The sequence below is a fragment of the Vipera berus genome, assembly GCF_964194415.1.
Source record: "Vipera berus genome assembly, chromosome: 3".
Lineage (NCBI taxonomy): Eukaryota > Metazoa > Chordata > Lepidosauria > Squamata > Viperidae > Vipera > Vipera berus.
In genome coordinates, this window is record NC_138204.1 from 166,832,591 (window position 1) to 166,850,838 (window position 18,248).

Consider the following 18,248-nt stretch of genomic DNA (forward strand, 5'->3'; position numbering starts at 1 on the left):
CCATTGCAGCTTATTTTTCCAAAACCTTATAAAACTCTTCTGGAAAAATTCAGGAAGCATCCTGGAAGATTAAGAGGGAATGGAAAAGTCATTCTTGTATGAGCAGATGTCTTGCATAATTAAAGAGAGCTAATTTTCATCTTTTGCATGCATACTTTCTTTTCTTATAAATGATGACGATAAGAACTCTTTAATACAAGTTCGGTGAGGAATGGTTAAAGGATCTGGATATTTAAGGGAAGGGAAATTGTGATAGTTGTCTTTAAACCTCTGAAGGTTGTCACATAGAAGAGGGAGTGCAATTATTGTCTGTTTTCTCAGAAGGCAAGACCAGGTTAAAATCATAAAAAAGGAAGCCCAGGCTAGACCTCAAGATGACTATGAGCTGTCGGTCAGTAAAACAGATTGCCAAAGGATGTGCTAAGTTTTCTTTTCCTAGAAGATCCAAACCATCAGGCAGGAGAGTCAGGAGCCCCCAGTACCTTAATCATCATAAAAAATCTTAGGAAGGAAGCGTTCTCACGGATCAAGTAATTAAAAATGGTGTCGGGAACTTTTGACTTTCAAACAATCAAAATTCAGGTGCTTGGTAACTATATTTGTTGTAGATTTTAGGTTTCTGCCTTCCCAGCCAGTTTTTGATAATCAATGAGAGAGGCTAGATTCACTTAATGACTGCATGAGTCACTTAACTGCAGTCATGCACTTAACAGCTGTGGCAGAAAAGGTCATAAAATCGCCTGTGTTTCACTGAACCATCTTGTTTAGTAACCACCATTCTCTTCCCAGTTGAGGTCATAATTGAAGACTACTTGTATATGATTAGAAAATAATGCTGTTGTATTTTTGTATGCAAAGCATTTGGAAGAAGTATTTGCAACATTCGGCAGACATACAGAGGTCCTGTTTTATAATTGCTCTTGCCTATTGTAAAATATCTCTTTATTTTGTACAGCCCTAATGTATGCCTTGTATATTTAGAGTGTTTCAAGTTGGTATAATAAAGGTGTGGTGAAATGGCCATTTTTTTTCTTTCTATAAATTACTTTTTAACCTACTCTTCAAAAAAAATTTCTCTTTCCAGTGAATTAGTGATACTTCTTTGAGTCTATATGTCAAGCACATTGGTAGCTTGCAGTTTGAATTAACTGTGTTTAATTGCCTCTGGTTGCTAATTACTTTTTTTTTAAGAAAGTACTTTTAAGTTGTCTATATTAATCGTCTTTAGGTTCTTTACATAAGTATAGTGCAGTGTGGTCAGATAATTTCATTATTTTGAAGCTATTCTAGGACAAACTTTAGAAAAGAAGATTCTAGATATAAAAGTATCTGCATGAATGTGAATATATATCACATTAATACAATAGTTGTATATGCATATACATACACATACATGCATATTAATTGTATTGTTTTATATAGGTATTTAGCATTTATGTTTCTGCATGTTTTAGAAACATGAGGCTTTCATTTCACTGGCAGACTGCTTAATGCTGCAAACCTGTGCTCACTGGCCTGGCCATAAATCCCATTGAATTTAATGAGATTTACTTTTGGGTAGGCATGCACAAAATTAAAGAATTAATCCAGAATATAGTTTTACTTAGCCTAATGAATCATCTGTTTTAAGATTTCATCTTTTCACGTTGCATTTACTTTTAGCATCAGTGAATGAAAACCATGAAATGTACATGAAGGATTCTATGTCTGCTGCAGAGGTTGGTACTGGCCAGTACACTACAACAAAGGGCATCTCTCAAACAAACTTGATAACTACTGTGACCCCAGAGAAGAAAGCAGAAGAAGAGAAAGATGACGAACAGATAAAAAAGAAAGAAGAGGAAGGCACTCCAGTTTCAGCAATACGGCACGATACTAAGGTATAGTTTTATATTTTTAATTTAATTCTGTCAACTAAGCAATTTTGGTGACAGAGCATAAAGTGTTGGCAAATTACCAGTGTTTGGTAATAAATAATTTGTGATTCTGTACAGTAGCTTTTTTCTGTCAATTTGAAGATGAACACTGTCAATTTAGTTTTATATAGAGAACATGATTCACTTTTGAATATGCTACATGCTCTACAATGTAAATAACTCTTTTTGTGGGTTACTGCATTTTATTTGCTGTTTTGAATTGCCTTTAAATTATTTGTCATTATAAGACAACTGTCTTTTTTCCTGATCTTAGAATCAGTATTTTGGCATTGTTTATTTCTATGTTATTGTCATAATAAATCTGAAATTACTTTTAACTCCAGATCATGTTAATTCCAGGTCTCCTATTAAAGAAATAGACTATTGGTAGACCTTCAGAAAATATTGTATAGAATGAACAGCTAGAAAGACTAGCTTTAGTCCCAGATCCCTATATAGTATGTCACATATTGTACAGACACACATATAGTGGCATAGGAGTCAATATACTTGTATCCCTTAGTACAATAAAATCAACACTTATCAATGTTTGGGATGTGAGTCCACCCAGTTTAGACATTTGAGTCCAAGAATTTAAGACGTTAAGTACTCACTGTGTTTCAACATGCTTCTATAAAGGTATACAGATGTATTTTTCCATAATCCTGCTTGTCACGTATTTCTCCCACGGCCATTGTTTTCCAGCAGTTTTGCAGCACACCCCAGATATAGTAGGAATACACTCTCTCAGCTTAGATTGGCATCTTTTGTGTGTGTAGGCCAGCCTTCCCCCAAAAATGTTGTTCTTCCAAACTGGAACTCCCAGAATTCCCAATCACCATAGGTAAAAGCTGAGAATTGAAGAAGTTAAATTCAAGTGTCTAGGTGGGTTAGATAGCATCACCACCAGATGGATTTGTAGCTGGCTGACAGGCTGTACTCAGCGTGTGGTCCTCAATGGAACTGCATCTACATGGAAGGAAGTGTGTAGTGGGGTGCCCCAGGGCTCTGTTCTGGGCCCAGTGCTCTTCAATATCTTCATTAATGATTTGGATGAGGGGATAGATGGGGAATTCATCAAATTTGTAGATGACACCAAGCTGGCAGGAATAGCCAATACTCCAGAAGATAGGCTTAAAATACAGGAGGATCTGGACAGACTCGAACACTGGGCGCTATCTAACAAAATGAAATTCAATGGTGAAAAAAGTAAGGTTCTACATTTAGGCAGGAAAAATCAAATGCACAGGTATAGTATAGGTGGTACCTTGCTCAGTAGTAGTAACTGTGAGAGGGATCTCGGAGTCCTAGTAGACAATCACTTCAATATGAGCCAGCAGTGTGCTGCAGCTGCCAAAAAAGCCCACATAGTGCTAGGCTGCATTAACAGAGGGATAGAATCAAGATCAAGTGAAGTACTAATACCACTTTACAATGCTTTGGTAAGGCCACACCTGGAATACTGCATCCAGGCTTGGTCACCACAATGTAAAAAAGATGTCGAGACTCTAGAAAGGGTACAGAGAAGAGCAACAAAGATGATTGGGGGACTGGAGGCTAAAACATATAGGGAACAGTTGCCGGAATTGGGTATGTGTAGTTTAACGAAGAGAAGAGTGAGGGGTGACATGATAGCAGTGTTCCAATATCTCAGGGGCTGCCACAAAGAAGAGGGAGTCAAGCTATTCTCCAAAGCACCTGAAAGCAGGACAAGAAGCAACAGATGGAAACTAGTCAAGGAGAGAAGCAACCTAGAACTAAGGAGAAACTTCCTGACAGAACAATTAACCAGTGGAACAACCTGCCTCCAGAAGCTGTGAATGCTCCAACACTGGAAGTTTTTAAGAAGAGACTGGCCAGCCATTTGCCTGAAATGGTATAGGGTTTCCTGCCTGAGCAAGGGTTTGGACTAGATGACCTCCAAGGTCCTTTCCAACTTATTATTATTATTATTATAGGTGTGATAGATTGCTGTATAGGTATACATTATCACAGTAATTACTTATTAGAAGGTACATAGGCTGATGTGAGCTTAAATGGACTCCAGAAGATGGTAGAGAACAGGAAGGCCTGGAGGAACGTTGTCCATAGGGTCGCGATGGGTCGGACACAACTTTGCAGCTAACAACAACAAAGGCTGATGTTGCAGTAACTTCACAAAATGTATGAATTCACACTTTTAAAAAACTTAGTTGATAAAAGGACTTTTCACCTCTTAAATATAAAAAATTATCAGAAACAGTTTTATTCATTGTTGCATTTGTCATTCAATTAGCGATTTTAAGATGTCTGGTTGGGGAATTCTGGGAGTTGAAGTCCAGACAACTTAAAGTTGCCAAAGTTAAGAAACACTAAATTAAAGGCTAAAAATGAAGAGTGACATTTATAGTTGCAGATTACATTGCAAGAACTGTCTTGCTGTAACAATGCTTTTCATGTCCAATTGAATGCACTTTTAATTTTTATTTGACAATTAAAGTTCACTAAGTGATAATATGCATGAAATATGGCATATTCTAGGGATTCCATGTTTCTTCAAATGTATATTTAGATTTTTGACAACCATGATGTTTATTCTTATTCGTTACTTAAAATTCCTACTGGAATATATTCACCCTTTGCAATAAATAGATACCACAATGTACTAATTATACCTCTATTATTAAGAGATTAAATGATACGAGAAAAGAGGTTCAGAAAAAATATACCAAGATACATAGTAAGAAAATAGGAAATAAATATTTTTCCTATATAAATACGGATTTATATCTTCTATTTTAGGACCCAATCTACTATTGGTTTTATATAGCTGCATTTAGGAGCAAATATCTTCAAGTGTGACTGTATCAAAAAAATATGTAAACTTACATTTGAACAAAGACCCTTACCTGCTGACTGGTTTCAACCTCTGTCCTTCTGAAACGTATCCAGAAGTATAGAAGTGGGAATGCCAATTACAACGGCATGGACAATGTTTATTTTCCAAATATTGTTGAATCAACTCTTAGCAGGCCTAGGTAACATAATAGTGAGATATACTATAATTGCAACATCTGGAGAGCCACAGTTCACCAGTTCCTCTGTAACAGGATGCACACCTGAAACTCCTTCAGTAAAAAAATATAACACTCATGTGAAATATTACATGCATTGTAGTCAGTGAGATTGTTTCTTTATACTGTTTGTTTTTGTTCTATAGATAGGAGTTCTAGAATTTTATTCTAGGGATGTTAGGGATTCTTAATTAGAAGATCAACTAGTGGACAATTTAATCTGAAAATCCGTTTGATCAATTTATATCTAACTTTCCATAACACTATTTCTGGAGTATTGGATGTGTAGGATTACTTAAATATTGAAATATTTAATTTCTAACTTTTGTGTTTTGTAAAGGAATTGCTTTCATGATTTGCAAAATATAAAACCATTAACAACAATAATCAGTTATTACAAATGTTCACAGTATTTGAAGCAGCAAAAACCGGGGGTGGGGAAATCTAGCAGTTGGTAATACTAATACAGTAAAGCATTTGCCGAAATTTCTACTTTGTGGAATATACATATGAACAAAATAACCTAATTTCTTGGGGAAGGTGTTGTTATAGACAGTATTGTTACAAAATTATGGTTCTGGAGCAGCTTACCCTAAAAGACTGTCAGGTTTTTAGCAAAAAATAATTTTCCCAATAGCAACATCCCAAGTCATTTAGAATTTTTAAATTGCTAGCCCAAACTTTGAATTCCATTTATAAATTAGTTACAAAGTTAATTTATAACCTCCATAAATCAAGCACAATCCAAGAGAATAAATCTAAATGATACAGCAACAAAGACACAGAAAGTCTTTGCTACTGTTTATTAATCAACTAGATTTTGTGGTTAGCATTGACAGTCCTTGTTGAGAAGGCCTCTTGAAATTCTCTGTAATGCATAAGATTTTTTTTTTGTATTTATGTATTTATTTCCCACCATAATTATTTTGAATAAATGACTCAAGGTGTCCAACACATCTTCCTCCTCCTATTTTGCCCACAATAACCGGGGTGGGGGGGGTGGACCTAGGGTGACCATTCCAAGAACATCCAGCTGGCTTTCTTGACTAAGGTGGGATTAGAACTCATGGTCTCTGATTTTAAGCCCGGTGCCTTAATTATTAGACCAAAAGCATTCTCCATGGATGAAAATTTTGAAGATATTTGTTCTGCTGTTTCATAAAAATAAATTAAGAATTAAAATAATTCTCCGTATTCAAGGAGCAAGCACAAATTGTTGGGTTTATATAGACTTCCTGCTCTACTGCTTATGCTAGCAGTGAATATTATCTTCCATTAACAATTTTTATGTAAGATACTGTACGTGCCTCAATTTGAGAGATTCAGACACAGGTGAATTAAGAAAATTCTGGCATTCAGGTAAAAGAAAATATTCCATATTCCTATACAGACTTCTCTGGAAGCAGATCTATTGCAATAAGATATACTTTGATGTAAATTCATTTTTATAAGGCATTGCTTATTATTTTTCAGGTAGACCTTGTTTAGAACCAAAGGATTTTAAAACAACTTTGCGATCTAAGTCCTTTTGTTTGAGCTAGCTATCTAGGGCACTGCATTCCATTCTTAACCTCCATTTCTTCCATTTTCTCTAATATTCAACATTCTGTAACAGTAAACATGGATGGTTTTCAGTAGGCTGTGTGAGAAGATTTGCTCCCTTAGGTTTTTATTTTTTTATTACTAAAGAATTTTTGCTTGGGTTTTTTTGGTAATTAGTAGTTCCATTTTAGTAAGAGATCTTAGTTAAGTTTTTAATAGAGAAGGAGTTGCTGTTGTTTTCATTACAGTAATATATGGTATTTTCATAGACACATTCCTCAGTGTTCAAAATCTTATAGACATTTGTAATACAGAGTTTTATATAAAATGTTCTTCAAAAATCATGGGGAATTATAATTAAAGACTCAGAATGCCATAAAGAAAGAAATCCTTTTTTGGAAAGTAAACTTGAAATGGTAAAGTATTACTTCCACTTTAACTTGTTCGCATCATTGTCCTCTTCCATTTCCTTATCCATTTTACAGTGGTAATTCAGTTGGGAAAATGATGGCAGAATGAGTGGTGAACCACAGATTTACAATCATGGATTCAGAGAATAACTATGTAGCATTCTTGTGTTTGTTTGTTTTTTTGAAATACCAAATTTTATTTTTAGCATGCCAAAGAGGAAGGTACAATTAGAGCAACTTGAGCTAAAAAGGGAATGGTGTAATACACAAAAGAAGCATATAGCCCATATAGTTTCATTCCTTTGTAGGGTAATTTTGAACCTTTCAATTTGAGAATTTCTAGTTTGCAAACTTAATGTAGCAATTAATTACAAAATGTGTATGTTGAACTTTTTAAAATAAGATAATTAATAATGTATATTAACAGATGAGTTGACTTTGTATTTGGCTGCCCTCATAGAATACAGCATGGAAATTGGTATAATTAATTCAATTAAGCTTGTTCTTTTAACTTTATGCAATTAACTTTTATATGCAGAGGAAATTAACCAATTATAATTTTCTTTTTGTCCTTTTGCTCTTGCACTTGCTATCTTTTTTTTTTCATCAGCCACTTTTGCCTGACATTGATTCATTACCCCCCTTGCCATCCTCACCCAATGGTTCCTTTGCATCTTCAACAAAACTCCATAGCAGGAGGTTTAAGGAGAATAGTAAAATATTATTAGATGGTGAATCATTAAAAAACACCAGTCAAAAGCAGGGTGAGACCGATTTGAACTTTAGCAGGAAAGGAAGAGCTTATTCTATTGAACACGACATGGCATTTAATTATAAGCAGAAGGCCAGAAAAGGTGGAACATTGTTTTCTTTCTCCTTGCAACTTCCAGAATCATTCCCTTCTCTCCTGGATGACGATGGCTACTTATCCTTTCCAAATCTGTCTGAAACAAACATTCTGCCACAAAGCGTGCAGCATTTCCTTCCCATTCGCTCACCTTCCCTTGTACCTTGCTTCCTTTTCATCTTTTTCTTTTTGCTTTCGGCTTCTTTCTCAGTACCCTATGCTATCACTCTCTCCTTTCCCTTGGCTATGTGCCTCTGCTACCTGGAGCCCAAGGCGGCCTCCTTGAGTGCTTCACTTGAAAATGACCTGAGTGACAGTTCAGAGGAAGAGGTGTGTACCTCGACACAGAACACACTTTTTTTGTGTTCATCGTTTCAGTCCTAAACAGTGTTAGAATGCTGCACCAGTAGTCCTTTCAGAACCTCATTTTTGTCTGTGCCAATATGTTCAGATATTTTTTTTAAAATTTTTGTTGTGTTGAGAGTGTAGCTTTGAGCCCAGGGTTAGGCACAACACAAAGTGTATAAAATGATGACTTTTACAAATTGCTTCTAGGTAATGAACGTTGCAAATAGTTTATTTCAAATACAATCCTGAGTTGTGGGTTTTCAGCTGTGAAGTCAGAAAGCATTCTGCTTGCTTTTTGCTCCTTTTATATGAACTTGCATCCAGCTCAAAAATTATAACACTTTAGCTAAATAGGAAAATGAAGTTCCAAATTACTCTTCCATCCTTAAAACAGATTTAGTGTCAAAAAGTGTATTGAAGATGAGAGTACCATACATCCAAACTGAGTTTCTTAGTTTCTGTTGAAGAATAGCCAGGAAATTGTGTCTTATCATTTACTTCAGCCCACAAAATTGCATAGATGCAAGCACAGGAGTAGAGAGCACAACTGGAGGGTGTTTCTATTCCTTAGGTGCTACATACTGTACTTCCCTTACTGCCAAAATTATTTGCTTAGAGCATTTTATTTTAATAAGGCCTATAATCAAAGTGAAGAACATGCTTAAGCATGTCTAACAAAAAAATATTCTAGTCTAGCAATAAGTCTTTTACAGGATTAATGAAGCCTATTTAAGACAAAATACTGTCTCCTACACACAAGCTATTGTTTTCCGCAACATAAAATTTGAAAACTGAATTGTACCATACAATTGTACCATGAATAATAGTGTCAAATGTATAAGATGCAAGTACTTTATGACGGTCTTTTAAATTACAAATTTTTGAACAGAAACATTTGCATTTTGCAAATTGTTTAATTAGAATTACCAATCAACCCAAATAATAATTTAATAATTTAATTTGTATACCGCCCTTCTCCCGAAGGACTCAGGGCGGTGAACAGGGCAATACATAATAAAAAACAGAATACAAAAATTAAAAAGTGATTAAACCATTATGCCCGTAATAATTAATACATATTAAAATTAAAACTATTTATAAAAACCCAACCCCATCCCGTCAGACCAGGCCAGCTGACGGGAAGCATATTTTATAATTCATTACAAAGCAACCTTGCTTGCCTGCCAGTAAGCTTAAATGAAATCAATAAGATTTATTCTAAATAAAATTGAGCTGGAATGGGATAGGACGGGTTTTCTAGTTTGTTTGCTTTAGATTGGCTTGGTTCAGATGTAGTGTCAAATCATGATTTGGAACTATGCGGTTAGACCTGTGCTTGCTTTAAATTTTATTTATACCAATTCAGTTAATTATTTTGTTTGTGTAGAAATTATAATGTGCCAATACACAGTTCTGTGTGTGCCAAAACACAAGTTTCAGATCAGCGAACTAGTTGGCAATCCTGGGTTGAAAGGCATGAATATTGTAACACCAACTCATGTCATTATATATGAACCAAGCTTGTGATTAGACCAGGACTAACAGTTGTCTACTAGATTACACTGATTTGTGCCTAATCCAGGGTGCTTCTCTTGTTTGGACATATTGCATGATATTTTCTTTTGAATCTTGGCATGTCTACATTACATCAGCAAAACAAAACACAGCAGTTATTAATATAACAAGCTAGGAAAAAATGTCTGTTTTTAAATTCCAGCAGTAGTTCCAACAAACTTCAAGTTGGTCAATGATCTAGTAATTATTTTCTTCGGGGGGGGAGTCTCTTAAAACTGCTTAAAATCTCACTTTAGAGTGCTGCATTACCTCCATGTCTTGAACCCATTTACCTGGGAGTACAACCCATTGAATTGAATAGGATTTACTTCTGATTAAATACATACAGCACCGTGCAATAAAATTCTCTACAAGAGCAGAAGGAATTGCATTCTAAATACTTATAGCTAGATAATAAGTAAGTGTTTTGGATTTGAAAATGTTCTCTCATGTAAAAATGGTTAAAAGAGGATGCTCAAGCAATTTAGAATTTTAAAAGGTAGCAACAAGCTAGCAACAGCTATAACTCTAGATGCAATTTAGAGTTATAGCCAGTAAAAAGACAAGACATGAAGTGCTGGGTCATACTGATATGATGGCACCTAGAGAAAAAGAGATAAACTGCATAGGTATATCATATATTCCTTGCAATTTATTTAGGATTCATACAGTAACCTGTAGAATTATGCCTGATTCTATTCTGAGAAAAGTAAACCTTCAACTGCCATAATGATTAACAAGAAAGTATTATTCTGGACTGAATGTTTTAATTGTTAACAATTTAATTGCTGACTACAATATGTCTCTATTTAATAGGACTTATTCCCAAATAACTGCAGCATATTAGTTTTAAAATTAATTTTTATTTTATACAGACACTGAATGGAAATAAACTGTGTGCCCCAAAATAAATAAATTGATTTAGTTGTTTTAATGAAATTGTAGTGACATAAGCAGCTCTTTTATATTATTTATTTGAAACTGTTGCCTTCATTCTTTATGCTATAGATATATTCGACTGCATCTTCCTGTTAATAGGAATTAAGGGAGTTTAGTCCAATAGATACACTGGTTGTTATAAACATCATCATACTAACTATATCAGTGCAAATTTTGTTTAAAACAACTTTAACAACTGTTTTTGGTAAAGCAATTTATGCTGTAGTTTTATAGCTTAACCGTACACACCAGAAATAGGTAACATTCCATGTCAACAAGCACATTTGAATTTGAGAGCATTTCATTGATCATCTCACAAAATGGCTCCCATTGAAAAGGGAGCTTAGCTTGTTCACAAATAATTGCTTAGGAAATCCATTCTGGACTTGGCTGGTCATAAAATACTGTAAATTAAAATTAAAAAGAAGTAAATGATAAACTGGCAATTTTTCCCTCCACATGCATCCCAGAACGTAATTTGCAGATACTAATATTCCCACATCCCTTGCTGTCTCAGTGCTACCCTAGTCTTGTAACAGTCAGTTTAATGCAGATCATGCAAGGACTGTGTTAGTGACTAGTGTTTCTCCTTGTCAAATACATGTGAATATAGGTCTAGTTCAACCCAAAGCAGGGTGATAAAAAAGGAATAGGCTTGATTATAACTCTGATTCTTTGAGTAGTAGTTTTTATATTTATACATATGAATGATTCTCTGGAACAAAGACACTACTAGGAACTCTGTAGCCAAGGAGTACGTTTGTTAGAGGTGAGCCCTATATTGCCAAGCCTCTGGATACAGCTTCCAGTCTCTTCTCAATTCAGCATGGCACTCAAGGTCAGGACAAACTTTTGCTAGGGAAACGAAAGAGGTTCATAGAAATGCGCTGATGAACTTCTGAAAATCCATAATCATGTGTAAAAAAGGGGTTTTTTTGTGTGTATTGGCTATGTATGGGTAACTAGCAGATTTACTTTGATGTGAGGTTCCTACCTCTGCTAAGAAGAAAATGAAATGTGTGCAAGTATCTCCCAAAATGTATCCTTAATGCATTTGAATACCAAAATACCGATGCGTTGTGAAGGTAAATGTCTGGGATTGTGCGGATACCTCGTACAAATCCAGCAAAGGAATACCTCAAGAGAAGCAAATAAAGAGGTAGTTGTTTCTGTGGAATGTATTTTGGCAATAGAACCAATAGCCTGGATAATTTTAAATTGGTATCTTGAATGCAATGGGTAAAAAGATATTAGAAGATACCTTTTCAATGCTGAGTACAAAGAGAAGGGAATAGCAAAATAATACAATTTTGTCTGCCTAAAAAGCTAGAGCTCACTTAATTTTATCAAATGTGAATGGCTTTCACTCAGGCAAGCATTTAAAACTATATAGACCTAACAGAGGAGCTCCTATGCAGTTTGTAGTAGCAGCAAACCTTCTAGTAAGAATGATAGGCCAGTAGGAATTACAGTGTCAGCTAAGTGGTATAATGTCTGGATGGAAATCCTGAGATTTCCTGTCAAATGGAATATTGTGCTACGAGTTGTAGGTTATCTTGGACAAAAGGAAACAAGAACCGAAATCATGACTTTCTGGGTCATATTCATGCTACAAGGAAATCTTGAGTAAAGATGAGGAAGGATATCAAGCTTTGTGAAAAGGAAGAAACTATTCTTTCCATGGCTGAAAGAAGGTATTTCTCTGGGATATTTTGGGACAGACTACTGTTGCGCAGATGTAGTAAGCATTTTAGGATGATACAAAAACCTCTGGTTGGGCACAGCAGCACTAAACAGATGTAATAAAACCAAATGCAATCTACTTTGTGTACAAATCAAATAATTTCTTGAATGAACAAGGTAAATTGCAATAGAGACAGGCTAATGGTAAAACTACAGCAGCAAGGCAACAAAAAATGTAGATTCCATCCATCTTCTTTTATATAACAGACAGCTGGTATACCGTTGGTTGCCATTTGAACTGTATTAAGATTTAAAAGCACTTTAATGCATGGACAACTTTGGAAATGATAAACATCTGAAGAAATTGATAAGGAAGCAGTGATCCTTTGGGGATGAATTGCTCCTGATAGACTAGATTCTATTTTAGAACTTGGAAGGATTCAACACCGGATAAGCAGGTTGCTGAAACAGGAGATGCTAAAAAGATAAAGAAGAAATCACCGCCGGTATAGGGTTGGCAGAGGACAATTTTCATATACAGTATTATGAGCAGGGTAGACACAGCCAGATCAGCCTTCTTGATCAGTGTGGCTGTAACACACTGGCATCATTGTAATTTATATATTACAAAAACATGATTCACTGCATTTCATCTTCTGGGGAAAGGCTGAATGGATCCCAGTTAACACAATTCATTAGAAAAGTAAAGAAAATGTTTATCTGAATTGGACAGAAACTCAGTTTGCAGAGTAGGTGTGGAAGAACTGGTGTTGCAATAATTGAAAAAATGTGAATACCTAAATGATAAATGTAGTAAGAACCTATGCTGCTAGTGACAAGCCACATGAACACAAAAGGGTTGGAAGTAAGTTTTTTCTGGAAACCAGCAAAAAAAATGTCATAGACTGCAGCCATGTGACAGCAAGAGCCTTGGTGGAGCAGTGGGCTAATGCCTCCTTAAGTAACACCAGCTGCCTGCAATTAGTGCAGGTTCGAGTCCCACCAGGCTCAAGGTTGACTCAGCCTTCCATCCTTCTGAGGTAGGTAAAATGAGGACCCAGATTGTTGGGGGCAATAAGCTGACTTCGTAATAATGCCGCTTGGGGGCCCCCGAAAGCCCTAATAAGCAGGCATGTACATAGAATGAAGGCTATTGCTAAGCACATTGATTTGTGCTTAGAGTGTAAGCTGCCCTGAGTCTTCAGAGAAGGGCGGGATATTAATGGGATTAAAATAAAAAAATAAAAAAGACATTGCAACCAGTTATAAATGCAAGTTGGTTGACAAACACCTGAAATGCAATCATAGGACTGCAAGGGGAGATGTGGCAGTCATAACCGTGAGGATGGGAAGTCATAACCAAATGGTTGTTAAGCAACTGCTCATTAAGCTAGGACTACCTGTAAGCATAATGAATGTGATACTTCTTTTTCTTGCATTGAAATAAGAAGAGAATTAAACTAACAATACTGCTGTTCATGGAGGCCTCACAGAAGCATGAAGGGCCAGCAGCTTCCTTGGCCATGAGTGTCTTGTTAGCAGTGGGAGGAAGAAGATGATAAAGGTCAGCAGGGATGGTTGAGTACAGGGCAACCAAAATGGCAGAGATGGGGGGAGATGGGTGAGTGGGGTGGGTTGAAGCAGTCGTAAATGTGGGCAGGCTGCCAAATGTCGTGCTGCCAAATGACCATGGGTGTGCTGCAACAGCTGTAACTTTGAGGACCAGTCGTAACTGCTATTTGTTAGTGACATTTTAACTTTGAACAACCACTGAATAAATGGTCATTAAGCGAGGACTACCTGTAGGTAAATTGTTCTGTCAACTTAATGATTGTTATTCCAACCCCAAAATATGAATTAATACAATTGCATGTTTAATATATTACATCATTTGCCCATGAAGAGGTTCTGAACTACTGTAGAAATAGGTGACCTGACACTGTCCAGTTGTGTAGATTTTCAATTTCTCTATGTCCCAATCAGCATGGCAAGGGAATGTGTAGTTATAATCCAAAACATTTGGACTGCATGTTATATATCTACCTACCTATACAGAATAACCGCTCTGTCTTGAATATTTTCAAACATATTTCAGTCCCTTGGATCATTGTATAACTGTCATAGCTCATAGCCTGACTTTTTTCATAATAACCCCATTCAACATTTTATACATTTATTTTAAAGTATTTTTTAAATCTCTTTGTTGTTCATTTTGAGACAGTATTAATGAAAACAAAGTGTTCATGATACATATTAGGATGTATCAATGCTGGATGGATAATGCTGTGCTTTGTTTACTTTGATCATTTCTACTTTCTGTTACTTAAAAATACAATGTTATGTTTTATAAACACTGATAGAAAATATAGCTTTACATAAAAACATTCTCTTACAGCTAGATCAGATTTAAATATTGAGAAATGTTAATTCTGTTCAAGATATAGCTAAATTTGTTCTGTTTGTGTGTTTGTTAAAACTTTACTAATGCAGACAGCCTTAAAACCATGTGAGAAAAAAAAATCTTTGTGCAAATAAGGGGCTAAAATCAAGGGGCTGTTAAAATAGATGTGTATATAGATTTTCCTTCTCTAAAGGAAGAAATTATAGAACAATATTTTTATGATGTCTCATTAAAAGTACTGTACAGGGCTCTCCCCAGTTAAATTATACTTACAAAAGTGCAATTAGCACATTTTGTTGCTTGTTTAAGTCAATGGCTCTCTTTAGAAAAAATAAAGAAAAAATATTTTTCTGATTATGTTTTGTTTGGCTAACCAGTGTCAAGGATGGCTTAATTGATGTTCCTGCGTATTGCAGAGTATTGTACTAGGTGATCCTTGTGTTCCTTCAAACTTCACAATTTAATGATTTTGCGTAATGCAAAAGCCACTACTTTATACAGTATGCCTTGATCTTAATGCTGTCTGATCTGTTGTTTTGGATTATGCTTGTTTTAAATTATCATTTGTCTGAAAAGAGATTATAATGCAGTTCATGAAAATGTAGATTTGACCGTTCAACCTGTGATTTTGTTTAATTACAAATTGGGTTTATTTCTCATTCTTGTTTTCTTCTTGGAACCTGTCATATAACACAGACTGACAGTGAAAGAACTGACACTGCAGCAGATGGTGAAACCACAGCCACAGAGGTGTGTACTGTTGCTCTGGATTTGTTGTCAAAGAATATATCATATATCTTAGATAATCTGAATGTTAGCATAGTTGATACCATTTAGTAATGAAAACACTGTAGGACTGAATTGGCCAGGCAGGTGCTATGCAAGACTGGCCCTCCCTCAAGTAACCAGGCCCTATGCCATGTAGGGGTATGTCCTATGACAGTGCATAAATAGTTTCTATATGAAAATGTTTTCCACTAATTTCAGTTATCTCTCTTTATATATACATTTTGGCTGCTCCCAAAACATTTTGAGATAGCTTTTAAAACAGATGCATCTGGGTGGAGGTTTATGCCAGCAGAAGTGTCAATACTTCCTGTATAGATTGTTCATTTGATCAGTATGAACTGTTTAAAAACATTGCGATGATTATTATAGCTATTAAATGATTTTTATTAGTAAGAATGTTTTCTGTTTTTTTCCTACCTAAACAGTCAGATCAGGAGGAAGATGGTGATCTCAAAGCACAGGCAAGTGAAAGAACGCCTTGTTTTTTTTGTGTGTATGTTGTTCTCCATAGCTAAAAATTCTTGTGTTTATTCATATACCCACAATATTTGCAAACATTACTTAGAACAACATTTTTACATTCTTTGAATATTGTGGTCCTCACGTTTTCCTTTTTTTTCCAGTTTTTTCAGAATAGTCTGATTAAGCGCATACAGGGTGAAAATGTGTATATCAAACATAGTAATCTTATGTTAGAGGTTGGTACGGGTATATATTAGTGCATGTATTCTACGTGTTTTAAATATAGTGGTTAAGCTGTGAATTTGTATATGATGCATGATACGTGCATTTTTTACTTGCTAAATAAATCAAATTATTAATCCTGTAAGATTAGGATATTCTGTTATACTGTTTTTTAGAACTGTTGCACAGTCTGTTTCTAGAATGTGTGTGAACTATGACTCTCTTAAAAGTATTTGATGCTCACATGAATGAGGACTACTTTACACATTGCATATTGAAGTGTGCCCAGGAAATGTTTTCCACATACAGAGCAATGTACAGAGAGCACAGGTGCTTCTGAATGCACATTAATATAGGCTCAGTTGGCAGGGAGTTTGGATTGGCTGGCAACCCCTAACAGGAATCCTACCTAGTAGCAAATGCCCTTGCCACATTGTTATGTGTGAAGTGTCCTACACCTGTCATTTAAAACACCAGTTTCCCAAGAGTGTTGTGTTAGTGCTGTGAGAGCTAATCTCATCAAGGCTTTTTTGCTGATTAACTTTGAAAATTTAGTTGTTTTCCGGTTGTGTTAACTCAGAGAAGCTAATATATATATGTGTGTGTGTATATATATAAAATGCTGCGTTCCCTTTTCTAAAATCAGGAACTAGATAAAACCCAGGAAGATCTGATAAAACACCAGACCAATATAAGTGAGCTGAAACGGACATTCTTAGAAACCACTACAGATACCTCAGGGACTAGTGAATGGGAAAAGAGACTTTCAACGTCACCAGTCCGGCTTGCTGCAAGACATGAAGAAGCCCCTATGATTGAACCACTTGTGCCTGACGAGGTGAGTGCTTATCTGCCTGTTTTTCAAGACTCTCTGTCTACTCCAACAACTTTTCTCGTGGATTTTAATGATAGACATCTTATCCTTTAGACCAAAGAAGATAAAGAAAAATCTGAAAAACGTATATTTTTACAGAAGGAAAGCACGACACATCTTGATTCTCAGGTAAAGAGGAAAGTTTACATTTTATTATCGAAAGATGCTACATCTTAAAATGATAATTTGATAAATACATCACATTTCTTTTGGCAGTGCATTTTTAAAGGTTTGGTTAATATATCACAAAGGTTTCTGATTTAGATTTGTTTCCGGATTTCTTTGCATTTTATGTTTTCAGAGCTTAGAATCTCATCATTGATTCTCTGGACATCTGCATATATACATGTTTAAACATCTCGGTGAAAATAATAACCAATATCAACTGCCTTTAGAATCCATTTTCATTTTAGCATATATATTTTTTTAAAAAAAATTCGATTTGCTTCTACTATTGTAGCAAATATATTTTCCAGATGTGTTTATGGTAAAGAAGCATGCTAATCAAAATACTGCTTGAACTTCTTCATTCTTAGGTGTGCAATTTTCATTGTGCAGGCAGAATCTTCACAAAAGACAGCAAGAATCAAATCTGTACATAAATATGTTTATATAGAAGTAGGGTAGGATCCTGCAGGTGAATGCACTTCATGTATTCCTGTATAGCTTGATCGAATTCAGAAGATGCATTTTTGGCCTGAATGGAAATATTATGCGGACTGGAAATGCTAATAAATATTTCCAAGATTGTCTAGTGTATTTCCATATATGCATTCATATATGTAGTAAGGCAATCCTACCTATAAACTTTTATAAATCATTTTTAAAATGAGGAGGTACTGAATTAGAAATGAGCTAAAAATAGAGTTCACCACTACCTCTACAAGGCATATGATTATATAAACAGCAAAATCTTTAGGTGCTTTTAGAAAAGCTGTATTTTCAATTATTCTATCTCAAATCTGGAATATTAGAGGGGATACCAGTATTTACTGTTTTTCACTTGTAATTCTGTCTCTCTAATCACCTGCTTTTATCTCTTTTTCTTAACTAAATGTTAAGGAAAGCGGCAAGCTGCACCATGAATTTTTAGTAGTAACATTATGGACTGTCACTCAGGAAGTACTATTAAATACATATTCTTGGAAGTATATGAAATTGATGGTTCAGCATATGCTTGCAATTGAATATTCAGACTATAATGTCTT

The 18,248-nt window shown here is 35.3% G+C and overlaps 1 protein-coding gene across 12 annotated transcripts in view; it reads left to right on the forward strand.

Annotated features, from left to right (window-relative positions):
* Positions 1–18,248, forward strand: part of EPB41L3 (erythrocyte membrane protein band 4.1 like 3) — a 90,390-nt gene that overhangs the window by 63,250 nt on the left and 8,892 nt on the right. For all 12 annotated transcript variants that reach the window (XM_081324664.1, XM_081324665.1, XM_081324668.1 and 9 more), the window contains 5 exons: positions 1,663–1,880; positions 15,390–15,443; positions 15,908–15,943; positions 16,813–17,004; positions 17,095–17,169. In XM_081324664.1, coding sequence (XP_081180790.1) covers positions 1,663–1,880; positions 15,390–15,443; positions 15,908–15,943; positions 16,813–17,004; positions 17,095–17,169 — 575 coding nt within the window. The remainder of the gene's footprint in view (positions 1–1,662; positions 1,881–15,389; positions 15,444–15,907; positions 15,944–16,812; positions 17,005–17,094; positions 17,170–18,248) is intronic.